Source organism: Nelumbo nucifera, chromosome 6 (genome assembly GCF_055504915.1).
Source record: "Nelumbo nucifera cultivar China Antique chromosome 6, China Antique-T2T, whole genome shotgun sequence".
NCBI classification, from domain to species: Eukaryota; Viridiplantae; Streptophyta; class Magnoliopsida; order Proteales; family Nelumbonaceae; genus Nelumbo; species Nelumbo nucifera.
In genome coordinates this window covers 37,179,514-37,199,608 of record NC_142654.1, presented here as the reverse complement: position 1 = coordinate 37,199,608, position 20,095 = coordinate 37,179,514, and the positions used below count along the sequence as shown (strand labels likewise).

Here is a 20,095-nt window from a genome sequence, read left to right as displayed (position 1 = left end):
GTACATCTCTAATATTGTACATTCATTATATTGAACAAAAATAAGTTTTATACATAAAAAATAATTTTATCAATGATGGAAATGTAATACAAAATTTTATGTCAACCTAGAAATCAAACAATTTTTATTTTTAGATGGTAGGTTAGTGGTTTGAGTAAAATGATACCATAGACAAACAAAAATTAAGTGTGATAAGTAAAAAATATTTTATATAATGTAAATGAAATATATAATTTCAAGGGAAAATTATAGTCAAAGTCGGTTGTACATTTAAAATTAGGTTGCATGTTGGTCCAGAAACCAATCAAACTCTGAAAACCAACTCTACATTGCAAATTATAAAAACCCCTACCATGTCATCAGAGGCTTATGTGGTTGTTGCCAACATGGGACTCTTATTCCATGCTGGACACAACAGAAAACCTATATCGAAAGTAGGTTTTCAGTTTCTCTCCTACTCCGCATGTCTCTCGATTTCCATCCCTTCTCTCTCACTCTCATAGTCATCTCTCGGTCTCCCGCTCCCTTTGTTTCTCCCACTCTCTCTGCTTCGATCTATAGCCAAATCAAAACCTTTCTCTCTCTATTGTTCTCCCTCAATCTTTCTCATTCTTCTCCCTCACTCTCCCTCTCGGTCAAAATCTCCTTCTCCCTCAATCTCTATCGTTCTCCAATTGATGTAAATTTCATATCCAGAAGTTTCTTGTGAATTTTATCAAATTGGTATAATAATTTTTGAACTATACCAAGTTGGTCTCATGTTCTTTTATACGATCTGATTAATACCATATAAGTGTGCAAGAAAATAAGAAAATAAAAAACAAGAGAGGGAGAGGGATAGAAACTGAGGGAGAACGATATAAATTAAGGAATTAAGGGAGAAGGAGAGATCGGCCGAGAGAGAATGAGAGTGATTGAGGGAGAACGATAGGTACACAGAGAGAATGAGAGAAATTGATATAGAGAATGTACATATAGAAACCAAAAACCATTTTTATTTATTTTCAAATCACATAGTCGTTGAGCAGATAAAGATGGCTGTGAGTGAAAGAGTGTGAGGGAGATTGTGTGTGTGTGTGTGTGAGAGAGAGAGAGAGAGAGAGAGAGAGAAAGAGAGAGAAACTAAAAACCCTTTTTTTATTTTCCAATTACCCAACATTAAAGGGCAATTTCAGTATAAGCTTTTTATTGTGTCTAATATGGATTAAGAGTTCCATGTTGACAATAGCCACATAACCCTCCGATGACATGGCGAGGGTTTTTATAACTTGAAATGTAGAGCCGTTTGTTAGAGTTTTATTGGTTTATGGACCAACTTGTAACCAAATTTTAAATGTACAACCGGCTCCGACAAAAGCAATGCTATTTCTTATCTAGATGGTAGGTCAATGATCCAACTTTTCAAAAAAAAGTGCCTGGTCATAATTGAATAATAAATAGTTAAGTTTATTTTAATCATATTATTACTTTTTTTTAATTTTCAATTTCTATCTTAACTTTGATATATCTAAAATTCAAGTAATTAATATGAAGAAAAATTTCTCAGGTGCAACGCATGTACTTAATTACTAGTACAAAATAAGCAAAAAAGGACAACAACAACAACAACAACAACAACAAGGATATTAGATCTTGAATACGTGAGAAAGGTTGACTTGTGGAATAGAAAACTTCTGTCCTAAAGAATAAGAAGTAAAGAATATTTGCAGGTTAGAGGGAAAGGAAAAAGGCCAAGAGCTTTGTAGCAAGGTAAAACCCAATCGGGGATGGGGACTTCCACCGGTAGCAAGTAGCAAGTAAATCTACTAGTTAATGAAACTAGCAGAACACTTCCATCTTATTTCTATGAATCGTAGAAATGGAGACACCTATGAATCGCATAAAAAAAATAGGAGCAGATCCCAAATATAGTAGGAGCAGATCCATCGGTGTATGAATATTTTGCAGACATGAACTATACTCACTGATTGCCTGGATATGGTGTGAAAAACCCTTAATGGTAGCAGTGAAGAAGTAGATCGATCCTAAACAGAGTAGGAGCAGATATGCAAAAGATAAAACTAGTCAGTTAGTGAAAAAAAAGAAGGAAGAATGAGGAAGAGGAGGAGAGGAAGAAGAAGGTTCAATCAGTGGAAGGTTGATTTCGAAGAGGAGGAGAGGAGGAGGATAATGGTTCAGCAGGTGGTCTTACCTCGTCGGAGGTTGGTTCGACTCTTTGTTCAGCGATGGAAGATGGCGATGGTGTTCTCCCAAGCTCTTCGACTATCTGTTCATCTCTCCCAATCTCTTCGACTGAATTGAAAATGAGGAGGGCATTCTTGTCCCAAAAAATAAAAATGATATTCATAATCCGGAATGGGAATCACATTCCCTGGGGAGGGGTTAGGAATGGCCATTCCCCCATACGAGGGATTCCCATTCCACCTAGAATGGGAATGGGATTCCCATTCCAGTCGACCAAACATCCGGAACTGGAATGACCCATTCCGATTCCGATTCCTAGGTCCTATTCCCTCAAACCAAATAGACCCTTAATTACTAATGTACTTATTTGTTGCTCATCCACCTCAACTGGAACAGTACCACTTGGCCGGGGTTAAAATAAGTTTTTGCAATCATTTATGTAAACCCATTTTATTTTTATCTATCAAAAGAAATAAAAACCACTCGGGTGTTGCAACAGTTCAAATTTAAATTTAAAAAACAGAAAAGCAAATAAGCAAACTTTGGCATTAAGAGTCTAGAACCACATTAAGATTTTCTTTTTTCTTCCTTAACTAAGCATTGGAATTCAGTTTTATCAAACACTCGGTAAGTGTGGTTCAAGTGTATGGACTTCCAATGGTGCATGTTGCACTAGAATAAAGGTAGAATAACCCCAAGTTTATGGACTTCCAATGTTGCATGGCATAGAGTTTCTTTAAAGAATGAAAATGGGCAAGATGGGGCATGATTATTTTTCATGCTGTAGGCTACCTCAATTTTTGTGCTATGGGTTGATTTTTCATTCTGAAAAGAATGAGGCCCGATGACAAGAATTTTGTAACCAAATGCATTAATTTATTAATTCTTGTTCATTCTTGTCCAGAATGAGCAAGAATTAAAAAAAATGAGGCCCTGAATAGCAAACGAAACATGGCCTTAATTGTCATTGGTCACAGATTTCCCATCCAACAAATGGCTTGGGATGTGTTGTCAGTTCCTACCTCTACTATTGCTTTGGGGTCTCCTTTTAGCATTGGAGGACGTGTGCTTGATGCATTTAGGAGTTCTTTGACTCCTAAAATAGAAAAAGCACTTGTATGTGCTCAAGATTTGATCCAGTCAATGCAACATACCATTAATGTTGAAGAAGATGTAAAAGAGCATGACAAACGTGAAAAAGGTAACAATCTTTTCAATTTAAGTTTCATATCGTTTGTTATTTTTTTCTTAAGCATTGTTTAAGGTTCGTAATTTGTAAATGAATGTTTTTCTAATTTTCTTCCTCAATTTTCAAATTTATCAAAGGTTGCAGTTTACATCAAAGCTAATAGTGATTGATATGTGATTATCCCTATCTATGCTTGTACTTGATAGGTTTTTAAAATTTGATACTCATATTGCACAATATATTGGATTTGTACTATAATTTTTAAATTTCCTATATCTCTCTTGTAAGATGAACATGGAGAATATGATCCAAGAACTATTATTGCAGGATTCTTCCTACTCATATTTTTCTTTTTTTTTTTGGGTTTATGATGTTTGGTTTTTGGTTTTGTATTTGGACCTACTCATGGTTTTGTTGGGTTTATGATGTAAGACTTGTTATTTTTATGTGTTTTAGTTTTTGATGTTAATATAGTTCACTAATATTTTGCTATTCTTTCATTGTTTTCTCCCTTTTGCTCTAGATTGTTTTTACAATATGGTGATACAGTTGACTCATATTATATTTGCATTGCCTACTAGCTGTTGACTTATATTATATTTGCATTGCCTACTAGCTATAAACAGTTGCTTAGAGATGATTGTAGGCCAATCTTGACACATGTTTTGGTCATGAAGCATCTTAATAGGCCTTATGGCAAGGTTAGTAGAAAGCAGTTGAAGATGAAAATGATGCAAAAATGCATATCAAATGGTGTCAAGTTTCATCAGTCAAAGGTCCTTAAAGTTATACATTAGGAGTCTAAGGCCCCGTTTGGCGCATCTTTCCGCGTAGGCTGTCGGGTGTTTAGAAGACTGACAACCTATGTTTGGGTCTTTTCCCATTTGGTTGGGAAAAGATCTAGTCGCCAAAAGACGTCGCCCCAAAAAGACATGTGAAATCCATTTTGGGCTATTTTTTAAAAGCTCCAAATGGATCTTTTTGACTTTTTTCATCACGTCTTCGCACGGAAACACACACGGGAAGACACACCTTAATCAAACAGTCTTTAGGCCACTAAGATCTTAATGCAAAAGCTCACATCGTCTTTTGGCTGTTAGGTCTACTAGAAGATCTTTCAAAAAAGACTTGTCAAATGACACCTAAGTCTCTTTTAATTTGTGATGATGGAGTCACCATCCAGGCCACCATAGTCCTTGATGCTATTTGTTTTTCCAGGTGCCTTGTTCAGTTTGATGAGCCCTATAACCCTGGGTGCCAAGTGGCATATGGGATCTTGGTAAAGGTAGAAGAACACCCCTTTGATTTGGATAAGATGGTTTTCATGGATTGGAGAGATTCGCACCTAATGTCAATAAGGAACTGAAAGAGAAAAATAACAATATTCCCTATTTTTGTATACAATGCCCTTCTCATCCAAGCTGATTTTTCTGGAAGAGACGTCCTTAGTTGCTAGATCTAGAGTACCCATGGAAGATATACAACAAAGAATGGTGGCGATTGAAACACTTAGGCTCAGTTTGGAAAGAGAACAAATGCAAATACATATAAAATAATACAAAATAAAAGGTTTTTCACTCTACATATTTGCATTTGTAATCCTTCCAAACCGAGCCTTAGCTATAAAGGTGAAGAGCATTGAAGAAGATGCAAGATCTGTTATTCTAATCGGTGGTCCCCTTCCTGTGCTCTCTCAGAGGGTTGTGGGAATTGGTGGTACTGTGGAGATGGTTCACCCCTCAATTGGGTACATGGTGGCAAGGACACTTGTAGATAGTTAATCAATAGTTCAGTACATTGGTTTTGAGCAAGGGCTTTAATTTTGGGAAATTGATTTATCTGTAGAAGTCTAGAAGGACCTTTGGCCCATGGAGAGTAGGAGATTTAGGGAGTTTTTCGACTTTAATTGGCATGGATGTTCCACTCAAGCTTGATTTACAAGGCACAAGGAGGTTTTTTTATGCATTTTTTTTATCTAGAACCTCATTATTAGTATGGCTTCTTGTCATTTAAATTGTTAATTTCTTCCTGAACTTATATTCTTTGGATTGTCATTGTTCTCTCATGCCTCTAATACTAGTAGTGATGGAGGTCCAGCTCACGACCCACCGAACCAGCCGGCGACAGCTCACAACTAGAAAGGAACATGCATCGGATAATGACATCTAGAGAGAACCATGCAGCGGATAATGTTGACAGCTAACGTATCCAACATGCATTGGATGATGGTGGCTATCGGACGGTGGACGTCAAGTCTAGTTCCTAGTTGTTTTAGTTGTTTTACAAGTTTAAATTTCCTAGTTATTCTACAAGACTACCAGTATGTATTATAAATAATTATGTTCTGAGTTTAATAGAGACATACAAGAATTCCTTCGCCACTTTTTCTCTCTCTACCAAGGCTATGCTTAGTCTTTACGTAAGGCTTCACGAACGAAGTTGCTCGATCGTCTGGTGCTAGTATAATCCGCCCGGTCAAGTGCGTCACACTGCGTCAGGTGGTATCAGAGCCAGGTGTTCACCCAGTCAGATGGCCAATCAAGACGGTAGCAGTCACAACCAACCCCGTGACGGAGATCAGGGGTTACAAGCTGTTTGGAGAGCAATTGAAGAGCAGCGTACAGCCACTCGTAACATTGAGCAACAGTTGGCAGAGATCGCTGGACAACTACGGATTTTGTTATGAGAGGATGTTCCAAGGAATAGGGATAACGTGTTGCACCAAGCCGGAGGAGACGACTGCAGTAGAACAACCATCGATCCTATACCCATGAACCCTATTCTTGATGATGATAGCGACGACGAGCTAGAATTCGGCGTTGCTCCAGTTATTCCCAGTGATGGCAGAACCGGTAGGGATTGGCGAAATCCCTACTTGTAGTGGAGATCTGGATATAGAGGGCCTTCTAGATTGGATCACCGAGGTCGACCGTTTATTCGAGTACATGGAGATCTCAGAAGAAAGAAGGGTGAAATTAGTAGCTTTTCGATTGAAGGGAGGAGCATCTGTCTGGTGGGAACGAATGAGGGAGACTCGAATCAGAGAAGGAAGAGGTTCGGTTCGAACATGGAGGCATATGAAGCAATTAATACGAGGTAGGTTTTACCTCCTGATTATGAGCAGTATATGTTTGAGTCATATCAACGGTGTGCACAGGGAACAAGAAGCGTGAATGAGTACACCTCAGAATTTTTGAGATTGGCTGAATGGAACTAGTTATCAGAAAGTGACAATCAACAAGCAGCCCGTTATTTGAGTGGTTTGAAACCTGCTATCCGAGACAAGATTGGCGTCCAGATGGTTCTGAGCATGCAGGAAGCAAGGAACTTAGCTTTAAAGGCTGAGTTAATGTTTCAGGAGAGGACCCGAGCTGATAACTATCGACGGTATAGTGGGAGCGACAACAGGCCGACAACAATCGACAAGGGCAAGCCAACCCAAGGAGCACAACCCTCTCACCCGCCAAGTGTAGCTAACGCCAATAAGACCGCCACGGGAGGAAACACTCGAGGTAATACTTCAAACCCTCCTAAATCCATTAATCCCTATGCAAAACCTGCTCCTTTTAAGTGTTTCAAGTGCAATGAAGTTGGGCATATGTCTAGTGACTGTCCCAGAAGAAAGGCAGTTAACATGGTAGAGAGGGATGAGAAAGAAATTGGTGACGACGAAGTATATTGTGGACCCGATGGAGAAGACGAAGAAGGTACCTATGATCATGAAGAGTACACGTGTGTTGCAAGGAAGCTAATGCTATCTCAGAAAAGCAAAGATACCACACAATGACACTGGCTGTTTCGCACTAGGTGAACGGTACAGGATCAATTATTTGAATTAATTATTGATAGCGGCAGTCAGGAAAATATTATCGGCAGGGATGTGGTACGAAAACTGCAACTAATTCTTGAGAAACACCCGAACCCTTACACAATTGGTTGGATCAAGGAAGTCGGGGGCATACGCATGGAGGAACGCTGTAAGGTTCCATTCTCTATTGGTAAGTATATTAATGAGGTTTATTGTGATATTGTGGATATGGATGCTTGCCATATTTTGCTTGGTAGGCCTTGGCAGTTTGATGCAGATGCCAAACACCTGGGTAGAAAGAACACATACCAACTCGAGAAAGAGGGTGTGCGCTATACACTATTACCCATGGCAAAAAAGAACCCAACCAAGGCTTCAAAGGTAGAAGAGAGGAATTTTCTTACCATAACACACCGCCACTCTGAATTTGTAAGAGAATGTAAGGATACCCGCGAGGTCCACTTACTGGTGATAAAGGGGGAAAGTGTGAGTGAATCACTAGGGGAGAACAAAATTCCAGTGGAAGTGCATAGACTACTCGACGAATTTCATGACGTAGTTCCTAACAAGTTACCTAATGAGCTCCCACCATGCGAGACATCCAGCACCACATTGATTTTGTTCCTGGTGCTAGCCTACCTAATCTGCCACACTACAGAATGAGTCCTAAAGAAAACGAGATTTTACGAGAGAAGGTAGAAAAACTGTTGAGAAAGGGGCACATCCAAGTCAGCATGAGTCCATGCACAGTACCGGCATTATTAACACCGAAGAAAGATGGGAGTTGGACGATGTGTGTCGATAGCAGAGTAGTCAACAAAATCACTGTTGGCTACAAGTTTCCCATTCCTAGGCTGGATGACATGCTTGATCAACTTGATGGGGCTGTGATCTTTTCCAAGATCGATCTCAGAAGTGGTTATCATCATATCAGAATCCGTCCCGGAGATGAATAGAAGACAGCTTTCAAGACCAGAGATGGATTGTTCGAATGGTTAGTCATGCCTTTTGGACTAACTAACGCACCCAACACCTTCATGAGACCGATGAATCAGGTACTACGCCCTTTTATTGGTAAATTTTTTGGGGTATATTTTGATGATATCTTGATTTACAGCAAATCTGTCGATGAGCACATAAGACATATTCGATAGGTATTGAGTGCATTAAGGGAGAACAAACTATATGTTAATCTAAAGAAGTGTACTTTTATGAGTGATAGTTTGTTGTTCTTGGGTTTCATAATAAGTAAGGATGGAATTAAGGTGGATGAGGGGAAAGTGCGAGACATTAGGGAGTGGCCAACCCCAACGAATGTCACAGACGTAAGGCGTTTTCATGGGTTAGCAACTTTGTATAGGCGGTTTATCAAACACTTTAGTAGTATTGTAGCTCCAATCACTGAGTGTTTGAAAAAGGGTAAGTTTCAATGGGGAGAGGAACAAGAGCAAAGTTTCGCTCTAATAAAAGAGAAGTTTATGCACCGCTCCTGTATTAGCACTGCCAAGCTTTGACAAATTATTTGAGGTTGAGTGTGATGCTAGTGGAGTCGACATAGAGGCTGTGTTATCATAAGAAAAGAGACCAGTTGCCTTCTTTAGTGAAAAGCTATGCAAAGCCAGGAAGAAATGGTCCACTTATGATAAAGAATTTTATGCTGTTGTAAGAGCATTAAAGACCTGGGAACACTATTTGATTGCTAAAGAATTTGTCCTCTACACCGACCATCAAGCTCTTAAGTATTTAAGTAAGCAAAAACAGTTAAGGAGTGATCTGCATGCAAGGTGGTCTGCTTTTATTGATAAGTTCACATACAAAATTGTGTATAAGGCTGGGCAACAGAACACAATGGTCGATGCTTTGAGCAGGCGTGTGGCCCTCATCAAGACTTTTAGTATCGAAATTGTGGGCTTTGAATGTTTGAAAGGTTTGTACGCCCAAGATGAAGATTTCAAGCAGATTTGGGAAAAGCGCATGAATCGGCAACCAGCGGGTGATTTCTATGTACATGACGGATTTCTTATGAAGGGGGACCAACTGTGCATTCCTTGCATCTCCCTCCACGAGAAAATCATTGAGGATTTGCATGGAGGCGGCTTAGCAGGAAACCTCGGGAGGGAAAAGCCGATTGAGGCTGTCAAGGGGCGTTACTACTGGCCTAAATTGAGAAGAGATGTGACCACTATCGTGAGTAGGTGCTACATATGTCAGGCGGCTAAGGGACAGACCCAGAATACCGGCCTTTACATGCCTTTACCTGTTCCTACTGCGATTTGGGAAGACTTGTCTATGGATTTCGTGTTAGGCTTACCGAAGACTCCAAGAAACATGGACTCCGTCTTTGTAGTTGTTGATTGGTTTTCCAAGATGACACATTTCCTCCCATGCAAGAAGACCATGGATGCAATAGCGACAGCCAAACTATTCTTCAGGGAGATTGTCCGTTTACATGGGGTGCCTAAGACCATCACGTCGGATCGAGATACGAGGTTCTTAAGTCACTTCTGGATGACCTTGTGGAGGCTATTTGACTCATCCTTGAATTTCAGTAGTACAACTCATCCGCAGACTGATGGATAGACAGAAGTGGTAAATCGAACTCTAGGTAACCTGATCCGGAGCATTTGCAGAGAAAGGCCGAAGCAGTGGGACTTTGCCATAGTGCAAGCAGAGTTTGCCTACAACAACACAGTTCATAGCTCTACAAGTAGATCCCCATTTTCTATTGTGTATATGAAAGTACCTAACCATGTGTTGGACTTGGTGAAGCTACGTAGGGTACCAGGCCTTAGTACTTCAGCAGAGCAGTTAGCCGGACAGATCCAATCAATACAGGAGGAAGTATAGCAGAAACTTCAAAGGACCAATGCAAAGTATGAGCTTGCAGCTGACAGGCATCGCAGGTATCAGGTGTTTAACGTCGGTGATGAAGTCATTGTGTTCTTAAGGAAGGGACGCATACTCGTTGGGAAACATAGCAAGCTACAGCCTCGGAAGTACGACCCATACAAGACTATTAAGAAGATCAATGACAATGCTTACGTAGTGGGCTTGCCAGATCACATGGGTATTTCCAAAGCATTTAATGTCGCTGATCTTCATCGTTATTTACCGGAAGCGACACTTGCATATCCCGATCATGACTCGAGGTCGAGTTCCTTCCAAGTGGGGGAGAATGATGGAGGTCCAGCTCACGACCCACCGAACCAGCCGGCGACAGCTCACAACTAGAGGGGAATGCATCGGATAATGACATATAGAGAGAACCATGCAGCGGATAATGTCGACAGCTCACGTATCCAACATGCATTGGATGATGGTGGCTATCGGATGGTGGACATCAAGTCCAGTTCCTAGTTGTTTTAGTTGTTTTACAAGTTTAAATTTCCTAGTTATTCTACAAGACTAACAGTATGTATTATAAATAATTTTGTTCTGAGTTTAATAGAGACATACAAGAATTCCTTCGCCACTTTTTCTCTCTCTACCAAGGCTATGCTTAGTCTTTACGTAAGGCTTTACGAACGAATCCACTTGATCGTCCGGTGCTGGTATAATCTGCCCGATCAAGTGTGTCACGCTGCGTCAAGTTGAATAGCCATTATGGCAATGGGCACTCTTCCTCTAGTAAGCAAGATTAGCAACTAATTAATACATTATAGAGATTAAGATGATGGATATTCATTTGGTGTATGTTAAATGCAGCATTGTATTTGTATCTAAAATGGTTATAAGTTTGTTGTCACAAATAGATGCCACTACAACTATCTCAAGCTAGTCTGTAATGCAATTTTCTTACTGATGAACAACAGAAATTGCATCATTCCTTAATTGAGTTGAATTAGTAATCAATGTATTTTCTGCATGAGTCGAAGATTCTTTTCCTCTATATTCCACTATCCTTACATCTCCTGATTAAATTATAATACTCAGTTGTGGTTTCACTAAAGTTGTTTTTTGATTTTCCAAATAATAATAATTTGGGCTTTTTAATCATTTTATCTTTCTTGAAATTTATATTTATTCTTCTATACAGAGAACAATTTTCATGGTACACATATCTACAGGTATAGTTATAAAATACACTTAATAGTTAGTTTGTGTAAGGTACAAACCACAAAGTGGGACTGTTGTAACTTTGTATTTGAGGTTTAACATGAGATCAAAGTAGCTAGGCATAGCTTAAATAGTGTTCTAGACAAGTTGGTAGGTCTTTAATGCTGAAATTCGGTTCGGTTTGTTCAGTTTTGGCAAAGTCCGATTTCAGTTCAGTTTCAAAAAAGATATATTGGTTTTTAAAAATTCGATTTATTTGATTTGAATTTTAATTAAATAAACCGAATGCTCACCCCTATTTACATCTATTTCTTCTTTCAGTACCATTTGTGATTCCCAACCCACTTCAGTCGAGGTGCTCACATTTGATGCTCATCTTGAATTTCTGCTTAGGATGTTAAGTGAGATAGAAATGAAGGAAGCGCTTGGCCACCACCTGAAATGGTTAGATCACCCACCTTGCTTGATAATCTATCTACAAATTACAAATTAGTTGTTTCATCCATCCGCTCACCCCTCCTCAAAAGGGAATGATGTCTTGAGAAAGGAATATACATCGACTGTACCACCGTTCATTTAAATCATCCATTAATTGCTGGATCCGAAACTAGCATTTTACATTGAATAAAATGACTTGCTGAATCAAGATCTTTACATCCTAAACCCACTCTAGAGAAATGGGAGTTGTTCCACAGATAGTTTTGCACATGGTTTTTAAAACTGGACAGGACCGGAAAACCAGGAGCCAGTCAGGTGACCGGTTTTGTTTTATTCCAGAATTATTATTTTCCCCAAAATCATTGATTTGATCAGCAAACTGCTGATTCGGGCAGTCGAACCGTTTGATTGGTTCAATGGTTTGGCCGCTTTTTATTTTTTAATTTTTTTTTGAACTTTTTTATTTTTTTGTCAAAATGGGCCATTTATTCAGTTCGAGTGATTGGACTGTTCGACCCAGGAACCAGACCTCTGACTAGTTCATTGTCCGGATCGGTTTTAAAAACCTTGGTTCTGCATGCTATTTTGACCTTGACAAATAGATATTATAATATTTAGTTACTTACTCATGGAAGCATATGAACATGGAGTTAGCTAGAGTTAAGATGGCATCCTAAAAAATCTAGTTTTTGGGTGGGAGATGATCCCTCCTATTCACCTGTTCGGAGGTCTTTGCAGCAATAGAAAAAGGAGATGATGATATCATCTAGTTTTTGGGTTGCAAATGGTTTCATGCATTGGACATATCCATCTGTTGGTAAGCTTTACCAACAAAGAAAAGTTTTCCATGAGGACAAGACCAACAAGGTGCAATTAAAATGTTTCATTTTGAAAATTTAAAGAATAATGATACATAAAATATATAGTCTTTTACAAATTTTCGCTAATGCACACTAATGACAGGGAAAAATTTAATTGATTGTCAGAAAACTTGGGGACACTTTAAGGAAATTTCTAAAAGTAAGGATGAGTAAGCCAATTTCCAAAACGTAGAGGTACTTTAAGATATTTGTCAAAAAAAATGGTTGAAAAGGGAAATTTGTAGGGCTCCAAACAAATTGGATTGAATTTGGACAAGGATATATCTAAACTCGTTCTGGTAAAAATTTGAGAGATTTGAAATCAATTCAATATATGATGGATATGTAAAACATAGATTTTGAATTCAATTCATTTATATATTTGAATATTCAATTAGATTTGAATTCAGGTTTGGATTGGCCATATATATTTTCCCCAGCTATGGCAGAAATAGGGAAGATCTTGTAGGAAAACCCTCTAGAATGGTTTTGCTAGTCCTCAAGTTTTCCTAAGGCTGAATTTGTTTTGATAGAAAAGGTATGGAAAGGAAGGGAAATGTAGGAAAACCTTTTTTTTTTCAAACCAAACACATACAACCTAAAAGTAAAAACCATGTAATCTTACACTTGACTCATTAGTTGGGAGCTTAAAGCAGTCTCCAATGAGATGGGATTTCCCAGATTGTGTGGTTGCTGGATTTCGTGCTCTTAAGGCTGCGTTTGGAAACTGATCGTGCATGATCTGGAAGCTCCTAGCTGGAAGATGACCTGAAAGCTGGTTGCGCAGTGAGCTGGTTCGAACTACAAGAAAACAGATCAAAGAACTTGGGGTGGCTAACCCAGCGATGTCGCTCCAATGCTTAAGTATTGGGTTGTGCGAGCTAAAAGTTTGTATGCTAGTAAGCTAGTGAGCAAATAATCACACGCACCTTCTCCTCTGAGTCTATGGGGTTGGTGCTTTTATATAGGCATTATTCGGTGTGGGCCTCACGCAGTGCATCCGAGATTTCCGAGAGGTCATGCCTAACTGGTCCGAAACCCTCAGAGGTAACCACCATGCAAGTTGACCACCCTCCGAAACGTTCGGTACGTGGGCCAACTTCTGAGAAATGTGGGAGTGTCGAGATATGCATGTCGAGTTTTTCGGTGAGCACATCTCGCAGGTTGCCACTTGGTCCTCAAGCAGGCCAGCACGCCCTCGAGGGAGGTTGCTCCTCACGTCGAGGTCACTTTGGCTAGTGATGAGGTGCTATATTTCGGCCCTGGACGAGGTGCTTCTAGCTGACCTGAGTTGTGGTCGAGGTCGCCATGTTGGCGGTGAAGGCAGGTTGCCAGGTCGGGGCGAAGAGAAACAGTGATCTAGGACTCCAAGTCACTGCTTAGGTGGTGTCTATGTGTCATTCAACTGTTCCAAGAAGCCATGTGTCACAATGTCATTGGAGGCCAAATCCACCCTCAATAATTGCCCCCACTCCCGAGCTGAGGGCAGTTTGATGAAGGGAGTAGATTGTTCCTTTTGCCTGGAATGACTGTTTGACGAGCTCGTAGTCGTTGGCATCAATCGAATTTGCTCCTCAAGTCGAAAGAGTCCAAGTGCTTGCAGCCTTACGTAGGACCTCGCAGTCTTGATTATCAGAGCACGAGAGCGAATTCATCTGCTCGAGGAGAGGTGGAGCAAGTACCCGAGGACATCTACCTTTTTAGGGATGGGACCATCAAGGAATTTTGCAATCCGGCTAAGTACCTCAAGAGCGAAGCTCATCATGTCGTCCTTAAGAAGGGGTTTTGTGTGACTACTTTATCAGGTCACTCCACCTAGGTAGACTTCGATGTAGTGTCCCTCGAGCTGGTGCTCAAAAAAGTAGCCAGCAAGTTCGATGTGGAGCCTGAAACCGAGGTGGAGGCCTATTGTAAAGAGATCAACCAAGTTTGAGTCTATCATGGTGCTGAAAGCAAAGTAGTTTTTCCTTTGTTCTCTTTCTCGTGCTGAATGCGAACTGCTTTTTATTTCTCCCATGCCAAAGAGACAATTGGGTTGCCCATGCCGAGGAGGTGGCTGGGTTTTATTCGTGTTTAGCACCGAGGTCACTTTTCACTTGGTGTTGTAGCCCTTGGGCTTTGAGAGCGACTCGTGGTCCACTCTCCTTATCCTTGATCTTGCTCATGCCAAAGAGGCGACTAAGTCGTATGTGGTGCTGAGGCCTTTTACCAATTCAGCACCTTATCCCTTAGGCTCTAGGAGCAACTCATAGTGCACTCTCCTCATCATTATTTAGCCGATGTGCGGCCTGACCTGTTCGCTTAAGCGGGTGGCCATTCTGTTGTACCCTTAGATGTGGCTACTTCTTCATCGTCACTTGAGATTGGCTTCCTTAGGAAGGTGCTTGCAAGATCCTAGCATACTGCTCCTGGAACCGCTGACCATCTACTCCTATTGGAGTCATGTGAGGCTCACCCTAAGGGGTCAGCTTTGCTGTCTACATGTTGCCTACTCCTACGGGAACCATAAGGGGCTTGATCTATGAGAGCGGTTTCACTTTCAGCTCGCTTCCAACTCTCAAGGGGGCCATAAAAGCTCGATCTATAGTAAGGCTTTGTAGTTCGGGTCAGATCATTGAGGCTCGCTCGGGCTGGTTATTCATTTCTATTATGTTTGTAGGTTTTATCGTTACTTTTGACATTAGATGATAAGTTGATGCCACGATTGCACTGCATCATCCCTTAGAGATGTTGGCCCGCATCTTTGCCACATGCACAAAGTAAGCCCACTTTTGTCTATTCATTATTAAAATTTCAACCCGCATCTTCGCCACATGCACAAAGTAAGCCCACTTTTATAAGTTTGTTTAAAGGCCTTTTTCTCCAACTATATTTCAGTGTACTACAGATTTATTTGAAATTGTTCATATTCATAACCATGCTAACTGTTCCGTTGACACAAAACTCGGGTTGGCCCAAGTTAACCACATTTTACACTGCTCCGGACTTGTGTTTTGGGTTGGGACCATTTAAAATTTGGCAAAAATCCAACCTCCGCCCATCCAACCCAAGTTGAGGCCCGAACAAATAGAATACTTGTTTATCTAATTCAAGCCACCATGCCAGTTAATTTCCACCAAACAAGTAGCGATATTGCAAATTAGATCAATTCAACTACTACTACAAAAAATGAAAAGAAATCAATATGTTCGTAACTCTTCTTATTCTTCTCATCTTTATGTATATATTTTTTTTTCTCTATGGATGACCTAATGGGCTTTCCTGTTATTGAAGATAGTTTGGATTTTAAGTCCAGATCCAGTCAGCATTGACGAGGACAGTTATAGTTATGAATGTCTTGAGGGTTATAATTCTAATTCTTATTTGCATTTGGGTGATCTTAGAAAGCGATTCTTCTTTTGAATACGTCAGCTTTTGGCTTTTCCGTAGGGTGAATCTGTGGACTCTAGAGCCTCGGTGGCTCTGTTTGTTTGCAGTGCAAATTTGCACCTAGTTTCGGATTTTATATCTGGTTGTTATGTAACTACGAACTACACTTTTATCTTATCTCATTTGTACTCACTGACAGTACAAGTTTTGCATAATTTGTATCACCTTTACATCAATTCCCTCTCATATAAAGTGGGAACCATATCATCTTGCTTATTGTCTCACTCCCAAACAAACAACTCTCCTCTTACCTCTATTTCATATAAGGTGATAATCACATCAATTTACTTCTCATTACAAACAAATAAAACAAAGTCAAATATGAAGCAAAAAAGTAAATTATACCACATTCTACAGTCAATGAAACTAACACTTAAAATCAAAGCCCCTGCGTTTGGTTGCAGCGCAAATTTATACATCTATGCAAAACCATGGTGGTACAAATGTTTTTGGGTGCAAATTCTGATTTATTTTAATTTGTTCAAATTTCACCTTCTTTTGTTTAATTACAGTAATATAAATGAAATAAAACAAAACCTGAAGAAGAATAAATTAAAACCCAAAACAAAATTAAACCAGAATTTGTATTATTCTCATGCATTTATATTAGTGCAAATAAAATTGTAATATTACAACCAAACTCAGAAAATAACCAACAAAATAGTAAGTTTTGATTTTATTTTCTCTGTTCTTTGTGAAATATTTTACCTTCGTACGTAGGTAAACCCAGAGATGAAGTGATGATGGCGATTTAAGAACCCTTTCCCCATTTCTTTGCCATTTTCTTTTTTTTAATATACATGCTGTGTGTGTTTGCCGATGTAAACCTTTGTGCTGTGACTGTGATGTATACAGAGCTCAGATGGATATTAGCTCAGGGATATCAGTCAGAGTTTTCTTACAAGTTATCACGTTATTGTGACTTGTGAGGACCTTGGAGTATGCTGTCATTGATCACCAACGATGAGTCTTCAACTGAGTTCAGACAATAACGAAAAACAAAGTAATGTTTTATTGGTGGATGATATAAGTGAAATCTCAAAATCATAACCATTTGAGATTTAATTAATTACATCAATAAATGACATCATGTGTCATATTGAAATCATTACAGATATCACTCATGGACACAAAATCAAATACTCCATTCCCTACTGCAGGGATCTGATGATTGATCTCCTGTTCCAGTTGTATGGGGAACTTCTGATTGTAGGTGGCGGCACCATTACTTAAACCACTACGGAATTCATTTCCAAATTGTCCGTCATCTCGTAACAAATTATGTTTGAACGCATAGTCCGGGTTCGAATTGTCGGACATCATACTTGAAATCGCCATCGTCCCACCGGAGTTTACAAAGTTCCGGTTATTGATGTGGTCCGATGACAGCCATTCAGCGAACAAAAGCCTCGGGAGGGAACTCTGGAGTGCTACCTTGTCATCGGGAGCATGTGGAAGTGGAACAGATCGGTCTGCATCAACAGCGGAATCTTCCATCTGTTGGAATGATTGGAAGCTCGAAACTTGCTGTGTGTTGGGATTTATTGTCTGCATAGAATATTCTTCGGTTTTTGGAGCTGAGTTGAGCAACTGGGAATTGATTTGAGCTAATTCCAAAGCTTCGACCTTCATGACTTTCTTCTTCAGGTACGAATTCCAGAAGTTCTTTATCTCATTATCAGTCCTCCCGGGCAAATGCTGTGCAATCTGTGACCACCTGATCAATGTTCGATTTACTCCATTATTAGCGTCTAACGATGTGATTTGAGGGGAAAAACATGGAAAAAGAAAAAGAAAAAGCTCTGTTCGATCATATTGGCTTACTTGTTTCCCAACAGGCGATGGAGGGACAAAATCGTCTCCTCCTCTTGGATGGTGAAGACGCCGTGCTTCAGGCCAGGTCTCAAGTAATTAATCCACCGTAGTCTGCAACTCTTCCCGTTTCGTTGCAAGCCTAATAATGTGACAAAAACGGCATAAGCGTTAAACATGAGGGTATTTTAGTCATCCTATGAATCACCACAGATATTGGGGACCGATTAGAGAATAGAGAGTGCATGCAATGAGCCACTTGTTGATGATTATTATTAAATATAAACTTTGACTCCATTACGCCTTGAGTTCCAAAGCGTGCTTTTATTCCCACAAACTGACCAAAATGCCCATGTCGGTAATCATTTTCTACAAGTATCCCTCTCTCTATCTGACGTGCTCATCAGGAACCTGAACTCCGGGAGGAAAGTAGGAGCAGGGAAGCCCCAGCTGCTACCACAGCAATCTCTTGTTGGGGCTGTACATGTCAAACTATAAAGCGGAGTTCTGTACGTCTTTTCCGTCGTCTCGGGCGTTAGAGAACCAATGCACTGATGCATGCAACGTAGGTGCTCGATGAAATGCAAATCGGTGCAATTGTGCTTGTGCAAGCTAAGAGTGATTTACTAACTTACCGGCCTTGATGGGGACGGTGCTCCAGCAGCCATGGCCGTGTTGGAGGACGTAATTCCTGAGCCTCTGGTCTTCCTCCGGCGACCACAACCCTTTCCGGTGCTTCGGCTTCGGCTTATCGCAAGACTTGCACCCCATTGATCACCGCCTTCTCTGGGTATAACTAATTAACTTATTCTCTGCAGCACTGAAACGAATTGGGACTCGGAAGAGATAGATGAACTGATGAGGCCCCTCTTTCTGAATTCCGATATATAAGATTTTTCTGGGGAAGGAATGAAGAAAGTTTGAAATTTTAAAAGTGAGATTCCCAACTGAAAAAACAAAGGGGATTAGTTGTACTTGTTGCTTCTATTTTATTAATTGCATTTTTTTATTATGAACTCAGCATATATAAAAATAAACGACTAATCATATAGGAATCAATAAATTATAAAATGAAACACGAAGAAATCACGCCAGTCGCCAGACCAGTATAACCCCTGTTGAGTTTGGAAAGCAGACATCAATCAAATCTTAGCCCATTACTATGCTTCTTTAATTTCCTTGTTCTTTGACTTAACAAGCTAGGATCTTTCTTAATAATAGTTTAATTTCATATTGGAGTGTTATGTCAGTTAAATTAGCTTCTTTGCCGTAGGTATATACATACCGACATATGTCTAGCTATTTCTCCCAAGTTCCAACCTTTTTTTTTTTATAAAACAAATATTTTTCTCTGGGTTTTCATGGGCTAAATATCTTATGCTCCGTTTGGTTTGTAGGATGGGGATGAGAAAAAAGAAATATTCTGAAAATATTCTTTTTTTTCTCATTCCGAAAATCATGAATTTGGAGTCGCACCAAAACTGTACGACCTCGATGAAAAATCTTGGAAAAACACTGTTACAGCTGAAAGAAGTCAAAGAACCACCCTCTTCTTCTTCTCTCTTCTCTCTCACCTTCTTCCCGTCTTCCACCAGATCTATGGTGAACCAGGCAGTGGTGATGCGTAGGCTACGGTGACACGCAGGCAAAGCAAACCAGAGTAGTGGTGACGAAAAACGAAAAAGAAGCCAAAGAAGAAGAAGAAAGAGAGAGAGAGAGAGAGAGAGAGAGAGATTAGAGAGAGGACGCGCAGATCTACCGCTATTGCAACTTGTAGTAGCAGTGACGAAATGGAGCGAGAGAGAAAATGGGGGAAGAGGGGAAGAAGAAGGAGAAGAGAGAAGAAGATCAGGGAGAGAGAGCGGGAGAGGGAAGCCGGAGATGGATTCAGATCCACCGCTTCTCTTCCTAGTTGCCTTTCTATTTGATCGAGAGGAGGACGAAGGTGACCCTTTTTACATTTTCCCATCCCATCCCACTCCAATAAAACCAAACAATGGAAACTTAATTTTTTACATTTTTCCATCCCATCCCATCCCATCCCACCTAAATCTTCCCACAAACCAAACGGAGTCTTAGGTGGTGAAAAACTTTCCCAAGAAACTTAATTACGTTTGGGTTGATAAATTTAAATTTTGACTATAGTTTGGATCGAGATTTATATATATATTTATATTTATATTTTAGCAAATGCTCAACCCAAATACAGTCAAGTTGTAGCCCTAATTAGAGAGAATAAAAAAGGATATAAGAGAAATTTAAGAGGAAAGGAGTGATTTAATGGAAGAGGGAAAATGTTATAAACATTGACCATATGTG

The 20,095-nt window shown here is 39.9% G+C and overlaps 1 protein-coding gene and 1 pseudogene across 1 annotated transcript; one reads left to right on the top strand and one right to left on the bottom strand.

Annotated features, from left to right (window-relative positions):
- The first annotated feature begins 3,135 nt into the window (after positions 1–3,135).
- LOC104608787 (lycopene beta cyclase, chloroplastic/chromoplastic-like) lies at positions 3,136–5,511 on the top strand (annotated as a pseudogene).
- Positions 5,512–16,984: 11,473 nt separating this feature from the next.
- Positions 16,985–18,682, bottom strand: LOC104608734 (transcription factor LAF1-like). Its single transcript, XM_010274807.3, has 3 exons — positions 18,412–18,682; positions 17,789–17,918; positions 16,985–17,681 (listed from the first exon to the last, which is right to left on the bottom strand). Exons 1-3 carry the CDS (start codon positions 18,545–18,547, stop codon positions 17,039–17,041), a joined length of 909 nt encoding a protein of 302 aa, XP_010273109.1. The 5' UTR covers positions 18,548–18,682; the 3' UTR covers positions 16,985–17,038.
- Between the last annotated feature and the right edge of the window lie 1,413 nt (positions 18,683–20,095).

Bases quoted from the DNA above. Each gene is read 5' to 3' on its own strand.
- LOC104608734 (XM_010274807.3), bottom strand. From the start codon at position 18,547: ATGGGGTGCAAGTCTTGCGATAAGCCGAAGCCGAAGCACCGGAAAGGG. The intron at 17,919-18,411 runs GTAAGTTAGTAA...TCACATTATTAG, and splicing joins CACCGTCCCCATCAAGGCCG to GCTTGCAACGAAACGGGAAG. The intron at 17,682-17,788 runs GTAAGCCAATAT...AACATTGATCAG, and splicing joins CATCGCCTGTTGGGAAACAA to GTGGTCACAGATTGCACAGC.